Below are 11,218 nucleotides of genomic sequence, written 5' to 3'. Positions count from 1 at the left end.
CTTTAAGTTTTTCGTCAATTTCTAAGGAAATAATGTATCGATATTGATGTGGAAAAACTGAACATATTAATTGTGTTGAGATCTATTACTTTGTTCAATTTGGTGCAGATCCAGATAATAATCATGTGTAGGATTATTTGGCCTTGGCGGAGGTATGCGATCTACTGAGTCATACTGTAGTTTCATTAGCCGTTCAGGTTTAATCCATATCTGTTTACAAAGGACTGAGAGTCGTTTCGAAACTGTGTGTTAAAACACTGTGGATCAGCTTTGTTTGATAAAACTTTATTTTGAAAAGGTAATGGATTTCCAACACATCACTTTAATATTGAAATACTGTATCTGCGACGATCCAGGACATTGTAATCCAAGAAGGGTAGAGTCGTAGAGTAGTCGAGGGCAACTGGACTTGGTTGTAGATCTGGTTCTTACAGCTTCTAAGATAAGTCTACAATGCTCGCCATGTGTTCCTCGAGAGTCTGTTAATGATCACTGCAAAGCCTGGTCAAACACAAGACAGAGTAATCTCGCAGTCCTTAGGCGAGATGTTTCAAGAATGATATTTACATATTGTATTCAAGTATAGTTTTGAGGTATTAGTTTAGAAACTAATATTGTACTTTTTTTATTATATTTTTTACTCCACTACAGTCATTTGATAGGGAAACTTTAGTTATTAGTTTATTTGCAGATACAGAAATACAAAATGTAACCACCAAATAAATTATTATTTAATATGATAGGTTACAATAAGATAAGACTCTATTGAGCCACAGGAAATTCACAAGCTACCCAGCAGTATATAGAATAATTAAAATTTGTTTCACTTAAACATTAATGCATCAATAATTATGATACAATATACACTATTTTGAAATGTGTCATGCTGTACAATACGTAATTTCACTTATGGTACTTATGTTGATGTTAAAACTTTTGTATTCTGCTTAAGTAAAATTTTGAATTGTAACAGTGTTTATACACTGTAGTATTTAGTACTTTTACTGATTGACAGATCAAAGTACTTCTTAACCACCAGTACTTAAATGTATAGTATTATTGCATTGCTGATGCATGAGTGAACATCATTTTAACTAACTATTGTAAAACTGTTGGATAAAACAGTGCGATATATTTGACCAGTGGAGTCAAAAGTATAAAATAGCTAAAAACAGAAATACTCAAGTAGAGTTCAGGCATTTAAAATGTATACTTGAGTAGGTTGCTTTCCACCACTGGTTTAGATTAATGCTGTCCTCAAAGTATTGTCCGGATTTTAGATCATTTGCCTGATCACGTGTCGGCTGCCTGGGGTCAATCACTGTTTGATAAATGTTTTCATGGCAAGAGTAAACTGCAGATAATCATGCTATTATATTGGATTTAAAACAATGTGCAGTAGTTTTGAAGTAAAGAGAACTGTAATATTAGTGATTGAATTTTCCAGATGAAATCCCTCCTCAAAAGCCATTGGGTCAGAAACGCCCAGTTAATCCCCCTTGCTTAATGGATACTTCATGATAGGGTTAAAACCAAGACCGTGGCTTGGGTCTGACCATCCTTGCAAAGACGATCTGCTGATCGGATATGATACACATACATTTTTCTTAAAGGAAAAGATAAAAATCAGTCTATATACACAATAATACAGAATGAGATGGAAAGAAGAATGTCCAGAGCTGAGTAAAGGCTTTTATTGTAGGTAAACAGTTGACACTTCTGTCTTACTGATGCTTCATCTTCCACCAATTCACTAATGTCACAATTGATGCAAACAAGGTAACAAAAACATGGAGAATATTACCCAAAAGCAAAGAGAGAGTTCAGTTTATTTTAAAACAACGAGGAACAATGGTCTACGGATTAAGGATTATTTTACTCCTAATGGCCATAAACAGCAAATATGTTTAATTCAAATAATGACAGTATCATTAAATATTAACAGCAAGTAAGTAGCAGTTGATTAGTCTTTGCCATTTTTAAGACTGGAGAATGTCCCACTTTGTGTGGAACAGATATCGCTGTGCCTGACTGTGGCAGTAGTTATAACTCTATAGCTCTCTGTGACGGTCTCTTCTCTCAGTCAGGACTGCGGTGCTCTCCATGGTGCTGATCCTGCAGCTGTCTGGGGTACTATCTTTCTCTCTATGGCAAGTTCCAGCCAATAACCTACCGTAAATAATCTCTGACTTCCCCTGGTGCCTAACTGAAATACAGTAGTTGGCCTTTCATGACTACCATTGTCATAGATAGCTATTTTGAATGCCCTAGGCTGACAAACGTAGTGTTAGGTAGCCATTTTCTTTTTTCCCTCAAACATGTCTTCAGTCGCGTGCCTCTAATGGCTGTTTGGTCCACACTGCATTGTCACACCTGTGTTTTGTTTTGCTTTCCTGCATTTTATATAATTGCAAAGACTTACAACATTTAATTCCAAGCTTGGTTACTGAAGCTGATCCAGGTAGATATCCTCTGTAAGGACATGTGAAACAGGCTTCATAAATGTCTGTGATGACTCTTTGGTCGTGCTTATCCAAGAAGAGTAGAATTGAGGGCAACTGGATAATTCAGGACGTTTCACCTCCATTCTTCACAGAACTGAAGAAGCATCTTGGATGAGAGGTGAAACTTATTAAAAAAGGTATCTACAACCAAGTTCAACTCCATTCAGCTCTTCTTAGGCTTCCAATATATGGGCACATAAATAATCCTCTAAATAAACTTTCAACAAACTCCAATATTATAAGCACAAGTCCTGATCAAGAGGAAGAAAGTGTCAGTTCTTGCATGATCTGCAGTGAACTTGAGGCTTATCATGATTTGCAGACAACAATGATCGATCTTCATCTTGGATAGAGGGGAAAAGAGATATTATCACATATCTGAGATCTATGAGAGTTTAGAAAACTCTAACTATTACAGATTTCCCCAAGATCTTTAGGTGTTCGCATTGTTTCCAAATCCAAACACAAAGGTGATTAGCATCTTTGTTGTCAGGGCCCCTTAGACTTGTTCACTTTTGAAAAACATTTGTATTAGTATTATAACTAACTTGGTTTTATTAGTGCCACGGGTGCTCAGCTCCGAGGCACTCCTCTACAGCTAGAATAGCTGAGAGGTAATATATACATCAAAACATGCGTCTTGATCCTGAAAGAGGTGCTATGACTTTTGGTGTTAAAATTCCAATTTTTCCCAAAGTTATTCCCAAAATACTGAGAATAAATAATGCATTAGGAATGCATTGGAATTTTCTTTAAAAACCCACAAAATTTCACCTTTTTTCTACAAAATTTCATTTCATTTCGGTTTTTGAAAAGAAGTAACAGTTTTCTCATAATTGCAATTGTTTGAAGCCATGTAGAAGCCAAATTCTGGGCAGATTTTCACATTGCCATGGCAACGGCAGCTCCTGACCTGTGTGCGTGTGTGCGTGCCTAGCAACCAGATAACCAACTCTCCAAGCTCTAGTAGCTTTACATTAGCCGCATGTTAGGTCTTAAATTACATTTAGTTAGGTCTTAAATATGTAAGTCCATTTACTGCTTCCTTCGTTGCTTTTTTGTTTTGTTTTGTTAAAAGAGTGAATGAAGTTGTGACGGTCTCCGCTGAGACAGAGGAGAGGAGAAGCCACTAGCCCTCTCTCGCTGTCACTTCTAGTCGCGTTGCTCTCCTCCCCAGTAATGTTAAATTTAGCACTGAAAAAAACATAATAGTGGTAATTTAAATAGCGGTTCATGGGATTTATTAACCCTCAGGGGTCCCTCTGTCCTTTTTTGGACATTTTCTTCACTTTTCTTTTTTGATTTGCTGATCATTTTGGCTGTGTTACAGCTGAAGGTATGGATTTCTGCAAGAAAGTGTCTTTTTTGACATATTTTTAAAATCTAATGTCAGTTACTGTTACAGGTCTATTATACACTGGTAACACATTTTGTACCCTCTGGGGTACCTCGCGTCCAAAAAAGGACACACAAAGAAAATGCTATAAAATCATCATATAGCAATATTTTTTTCTGCTTTTTTTTTGCATACATCTCTTAAACCACTTCAGTTCTGCTCAAACCTACCAAATGTTTGTTAGTTTTCAGGATTTTAACCCTTTAAATGACATGTTGCCTCTGGTTTAATAAAAAAAAACACAGAATACGAGATATTTCCCACATAATACATGATGGAGGGATGTGACATTGTTTTATATCAGAGTCTTTTATATCAAGACATTTCTCAAAACCAGAATATGATCAGGGTGACTTTTGAACACTGGAAATAAATCATGTATTCATCCCGACAGTAACCCCCGTGGCACTCAAAATTTCCCTGGAATTTTCTAGTTACAGTTACAATTATGAGTTTTCCATGTGATTTGGGTCTATCGTTTGATAAAACACTTTGTAACAGTGTTTATTTAAATATTACTACTGGCTGTAGCAGTAGTAGTTTCAGCAGAAACAGGACTTTTACATTCCATGTACTTTATGCTTTTAACAGCAGCATCTTTACATAGCAACAGCTTTACATTTTTTTTGCTGAATAGTTACACCATTTTATGTCAACTTCAAGTGACTAAAGTGATAAATCCATCCTATCCTAAGATATTTATGCACCCATATTTTAAGTCATTGTTTACTTTGAATACAACATCTGCTCAGCCTCTGCACTGCATGTAACCATTTGACAAAAATCAAGAGTAAAATGTCATGATCAGAGGCAAGCAATATCTCATAAGTAATCAAACATATTTATTATATATCAAGGGCCTTTTGGTAGAAACGCAGATTATTTCAAAGCAATGAGAAACTTATACAGTGTACAGAAGTGAAGTGTACAGAGTATATTTCTGATACCTTCATTTGCACTTTACCTCCAAGTATGGCCATGAATCCCTCCATAACACACACGGTTTAGTGGGTGTGATGGTGGTAGTGAATCCAGGGTTGTTCTTCATCAGTCCAACCACAGCTGAGATCACCAGAAAACAGTTGAGATATTGCTTGAGCTTCTTAGTCCTGGAACAGTGGAAGAACACTGATGGAGATCCAGGTCAGATCAGGACAAACATGTAAGAATCTACCCGGATCTATCAAATAAAACTGGGTATTCAAACAGACTTCACTCTCACAGTCCTGTTGGACATGAGAATGTAGATGTTCCTCGATGCTCTCAACATCTTCAATAAGTGGATGGACACAATGAGCTTGTTTGTCTACCAGCGGAATCCCTAATTAATTACAAAGTCTTAGACTGTCTTATAAATGGAGACAGCCTCAAATTAGCAAAGTTAGATTTCAGGTTGGGTGAGGTAAGTAGAAATAATTTGCTAATGATCTTAACCCCGGATGGTGCTCTAATTCTTCTGCTCAATTTGTTAGGTGATAAGGCAGATAACAAGAGTGCCACTTGAGACACCTTGAATGTGACATGGGGCATGTGGGCATTATCTGCAGTTCTGTTGTTTCTGTTGAGGTCAGGTTATCAAAAATCATCAGTTTACTTGGTAAAAATTTCAGTTCAATTAATTTTGAACACATATGTATACATGTACCATTGAAAAGACAAGATACAGATGAAGAAACTAAATGGATAGAAAATAATTATAAGAAGTGAATGGATTACTTACTCTACATATATGTAACTCACAGATACATGTTATGTGGGACAATTAACATACAGGAAACAAGCAAAAAAACTGCACTAATGAGCTAAAAATATTAAAACAAAATCAGACAAGCTGACCCATTCATTTAACAAAAAACTGCACTAACAAGTAAAATACTACAAACAAGCAGAATCCTACATTTAAGAAAAAAATGCATTAACAAAACAACATTAAACAAGCAGACCCCTACATTTAACAAAGAAAACTACATTTAACTAGCACAAAAAAGAAAACAAGAAAAAAACACAACTACATTGCGTAACAAGCAAAACCCTTTATTAAACAAGCAAAAGCCTAGATTACAGTGGATGTTTACAGGGCATCATATGTGGCTTTTACTTACAATATAGTGATAGTAAACACTGACTGTTCGATTGTTAAGGATGGATTTGAAACTTTACTGCATCTGCAGTCCCCAACAATTAATGTGGCAAAATCATGTGACAGTTGATTCAGTCATTATCTGTCTTCAGCCCTTCCTTTGACTTCCTTTGATATCCATTCATTTTTAAGAATGGGCAGTCTTAAAGTAAACAGAAGGCATTATTTGATACTGGATGTTCTTTGCCACGGAAGGAAGATAACAAATTAGATAAGTCTTTAGCAGACATTTTCTTTCCATCCTGTGACAGTAAGCTTTTGCTACATCACAGCCAGGCCACTGTAGGTGAAGCACTGAGCTTAATCTGATGAGGATAATGACACCCACATCTCACTCACTGGTGAGAGATGATGATAGTGGAAATGTTAAATTGTTAGTGTGGCCTAGTATAAACCCTAAAAACACTCAACTCAGTGCATTCAAGCAATCAATGAAAAAAAAGGAAGAAAAGAAACAAGCTCCTACCCAGATCCTTATATTACTGAAATTGAGGTAGAAAGAAAATTTTTTTTCAAAAAATAGTGAGTGAGGTTTTTCACCTCAGCTCATCACATGCATAGGTCACATGAGAACACAATTACATGTGCCCTTGCTTCTATTTGAAGTATAGCATTATCTACTGTATCTATTACTTTTTTTTCTCATTGGTCCATATTCAAAACAAACTGATCAGTTCATACATGAATGTTCTCAAAAAAGAGGGTTATTATGTACTGATAATATATTTTTATAGACTCAATATTTTCCTCATCATTTCAATTTAAATTTGCTTGTTTGGAATAATGTGCCAAAAGATGTTGACCGAACTTAATTCCTATTCATTAATTGGGATTAAGAAAATTCCCCTGGAAAGTGGAGCAAATTACTTTGGGCTCTGGCATCTCTATCCGGGGTGTTAGGATTAATTACTGGCTTCTTTTACCTTCTGCACTACCTCACAATCCCATAATCTCATTTTGGCAATTTGACAAAGGGTTAGTGGTGAGGTATAAAAATCACACCCTGCAACTCTGACTATCGTGACAATCAGCACTTGAGTTCTTTAGGTGAAGAAACTCAACAGAACAACAGACAACAGAAATGGCTTGGGAAGGAGGAATCGAGGCCAATGGCACAGAGGGCAAGAACTTCTACATTCCCATGTCCAACAAGACTGGGATTGTTAGAAGTCCCTTTGAATACCCACAGTATTACATGGTGGACCCCATTATGTACAAACTGCTGGCTTGCTACATGTTTTTCCTGATCTGCACTGGAACTCCCATCAACGGTCTGACATTGCTGGTAACATTTCAGAACAAGAAACTCCAGCAGCCTCTCAACTACATCCTGGTCAACCTGGCTGTGGCCGGACTGATCATGTGCGCCTTCGGATTCACCATCACCATAACCTCTGCTTTTAACGGCTATTTCATTCTCGGAGCCACTGCTTGCGCTGTTGAGGGATTCATGGCCACACTGGGAGGTGAGAAAGAATTATAGAGGAAGTTATGCTTCCTGTTTCATTGCCAAGTGTATAAATGAATAACTTTTCTTACCTTTTCTCTCTACAGGTGAAGTTGCTCTGTGGTCTCTGGTTGTCCTGGCCGTTGAGAGATACATTGTTGTCTGCAAACCCATGGGAAGCTTCAAGTTCACTGGAACTCACGCAGGAGCTGGAGTTCTTTTCACCTGGATCATGGCTTTTGCATGCGCTGGTCCCCCACTGTTTGGCTGGTCCAGGTTAATTCACTTTTCTATCTGTAATTTTACTTACATAAAACATCATAGTGAAGATTTGAAAACACAGAAAACCACTCAAACAAACCATCCACGTTAAAATTACAGTAAAAGTGAACAGTCTTGATTATTTATAATAATGGCTCTTCTTCAATTTCACACAGGTACCTCCCTGAGGGCATGCAGTGCTCCTGTGGACCTGACTACTACACCCTGGCCCCAGGCTTCAACAATGAATCATATGTCATGTACATGTTTGCCGTCCACTTCTTCTTACCTGTCTTCGTCATCTTTTTCACTTATGGAAGCCTTGTGCTGACAGTCAAAGCTGTGAGTAAAATTTAAATTCATCAGATGTTTAACTTATAGCTCAATCCTGAAGAAACACGGTTGAAGAATAGGTGCTTTTCATTTTAAACCTGGCAAAATGGTCTCTTCTGTGAATTCTGATGACGTTCTGTGGTCTCAAACTCTTCAGGCTGCAGCCCAGCAGCAGGAGTCAGAGTCCACCCAGAAGGCTGAGAGGGAAGTGACACGTATGTGTATCCTGATGGTCTGTGGCTTCCTGGTAGCTTGGGTTCCATATGCCTCTTTTGCCGGCTGGATCTTCCTGAACAAGGGAGCTGCCTTCACCGCCCTGACTGCATCCATCCCTGCCTTCTTTGCAAAGAGCTCAGCACTGTACAACGCACTTATCTATGTGCTGATGAACAAACAGGTTGGTTGCTATAAAAATGGTCTTACCTTAAGTTTTCTGTGTCTAAACCCACCATGATGAATGTTAGAAACTTGTTATTTTAACATCTTTTTTGCTCTTTTTCAGTTCCGTAACTGCATGCTGAGCACTATTGGAATGGGCGGCATGGTGGAGGATGAGACCTCAGTTTCTACCAGCAAGACAGAAGTGTCCTCTGTCTCTTAAACATAGAGACATTTTCATTTACCTGGACATTTTCCTTTTTACTGTCTCTTTAATCTGGAATAATCCTAAATGTGGACTGAGTCAAGTTCAGGGACGTCTGAACTACATGACCAGTGATGAATGGCTCCAGGAATAAAACTCATGAACTGCATTTTTTTTTCACCTTTTGTTTGAAGGGTGTTGGAAATCAATGTGAATTCAAAATCACTGCAAATAATGGTAAGATCTGTAAACACATGTATATGGATGCTCATTTTGACTCCCTGAGGCATAGATATCCCTGAGATGTTTGAGCTTTTTGGCACCACTGAATCTACATTACACCCTTAAAAAAAACATATGTTTCAAAGCCACAACATTTGTTTTATTTATTTATTTTTTACATCAGTGGGAACACATTTTGTACTTTATTTTCAAAATGAGCAACTATATACAATGTAAAATTATTTTTGTCACTTGTTGAGATGGTCATCATAAATTGTAAACATTGTATATATATAAAAAATAGCATAGATAAATAAATGCATGCATGAAAATGGATTGACATATTGAGTTGATTTCAAACATCAGGCCATAAAGACTGGCCACTACTATAGAGTTGCAACCTCAAAAGGTTTTTGATTAATGTGAAATAGGAGCTTTACGTACATTGAACAATTTTATTCTTCTGGAGCTCTGAAGAGATTTATTGACACTCAGAGAAGCTTGTGTTTCTCAAGTTCTTCTCAGGTTAACTGGTTGACCAAATGTTCCTCATTACCGTCTCAGTCCGTCCTAACACATGTTCCTGAATCTTGTCTGTAGGGGGCGCTAGCACCTAAAGGAAGCAGCATAGAATCGTGTCATTGGGGTTACCTGATCATGACAGTGTTAGGACAAAAAGGAGTGTGGTAAAGCTACATCAGGCTAATCCAGTTAACAAGGAAAAGAGCAGGGATAAGGACACCAGAGTGTTACAGGTCTTACATGTCTTACTGGGTTTAAGTCAACTGTCACTGGAAACACTAAGAGTGACTGATCAAATGAATTTGCATGATAGTGGTGAGAATTGTTTACCTGCTTGGCTGGTATTGTTCTCACCTGGGTGAGTCTCCTACTCTGGATGTCCTACTGAAGCCATAACCACTACAGTGGTTTTGTGTCCTTTGGCAGGTGTTCCTATGTCTCTGGACAGCTTCTGTCAATGCTATAGCATCACAACTGTGCAAGATACAGTCACAGAACTTTACAAATGTGAAGTTCAGATCCAAGATCCAGATCAAAGGTTGGTGTGGTCTGACCCATTAGTAGTAAGAACTCACCTAATATTGTAGTAATAATTTTTAATTACAGCCTGCAATACTTATAGGGCTTACAGGGAAAGAAGGAAAAAAATGTATGAGCACATATACTGTGCCAAAAACTAAATGTACAAGGGAAGCAAACAGGAGTTGTAAATAAGGGTTGACATATTAAAAAAAAAACATTTAAAATAACTTGGATACAAGTAGTCCTGCTAGAATATACAGTACATATCCAATTATCGGATTATAATTTCTATATGATGCATTGACATGTTAAGGTTCATTTACCTACTGACTACTTGAGCACTTTTAAATCGATAATCCATCATTGTAGGATTGTCATATACTAATATGAAAAGGGTGGCTAACAGTAGCAAAGTAACTATGGCTGTCAAATGAATTGGACCAAAAAAAGTTCACTATTTCAACATGCTAATATATAGTAGAGGAGTGGGGGTATAAAGTAGCATGTTAAGAGACATGAGTATATACTCGAGTAAATGTACTTACTTTCAACCACTGCCACCCATTTTCTGATGTAGCACAACACACCATTGTTATGCCCCCCCCCCTCCCAAAAAAAACAAATCCTGGTACACAGGGGCCACTGTTGGGGAAACTAACAAAACACTAAGCACTGCAACAAAATGGGTCCTTGGGTTCTAAAAGGTAACAGCTGGAATATATTTCCCAACCATCACCCACTAAATCCATCAAAAGGACAGAGTAACAGAAGAATTGGACCTAAACAAAAATAAAGTGGAAGTCACGGGGGGGGGGGGGTAAATAAAAATGGCCAAATGAGAAATTTTTAGAATAGGCAAAACCAACAATACAAAACTCAGAACCAACTGAAGATTTTGCCCCTCTGACAGCAGTCAGAGTTCGAGTCTCCTTTTGCAATTTACGAAATTGCTGCCTATATGCTTCTGGTACCAATACGTAAAAAAACCTCTTTCGCAGTTTTATAGTCACAACTTTGAGCAACAGACAAATATGCATAAACACTGAGCTGTTCCCACTAACACAGTTTGAAGTAGCAATGGCCTGAAGTCCTCTGGTCATGTGTGTCAGCAACCCGCTCAAATAGTGTGAAATACTCATCTACTTCCTTTCCATTACAGTTTTTCTCAGTCGCTTTGGTACATTTCTCGAATCATCCTCGACATTTGCAAAACAGTAAGTGAATTTCTCAAAACAATTCGTACAAATAGCAAAACACCATGGATTACCTGCAAAAGCCAGTCTCTTGC

The 11,218-nt window shown here is 37.6% G+C and overlaps 1 protein-coding gene across 1 annotated transcript; it reads left to right on the top strand.

Moving 5' to 3' along the window:
* The first annotated feature begins 7,074 nt into the window (after positions 1-7,074).
* On the top strand, positions 7,075-9,222 carry LOC111660844 (green-sensitive opsin-like). The gene is made up of 5 exons (XM_023414258.2): positions 7,075-7,506; positions 7,595-7,763; positions 7,925-8,090; positions 8,239-8,478; positions 8,584-9,222. The coding sequence occupies exons 1-5, from the start codon at positions 7,122-7,124 to the stop codon at positions 8,680-8,682; spliced, it is 1,059 nt and encodes a 352-aa protein (XP_023270026.1). The 5' UTR covers positions 7,075-7,121; the 3' UTR covers positions 8,683-9,222.
* Positions 9,223-11,218: the final 1,996 nt, after the last annotated feature.

The sequence above is a fragment of the Seriola lalandi genome, unplaced genomic scaffold, assembly GCF_002814215.2.
Source record: "Seriola lalandi dorsalis isolate HSWRI2012SDOR001 ecotype SW California unplaced genomic scaffold, Sedor1 jcf7180002054522, whole genome shotgun sequence".
Classification (NCBI taxonomy): Eukaryota; Metazoa; Chordata; class Actinopteri; order Carangiformes; family Carangidae; genus Seriola; species Seriola lalandi.
The sequence above is the reverse complement of the archived record's forward strand: the minus strand, read 5'-3'. Positions and strand labels throughout refer to the sequence as shown.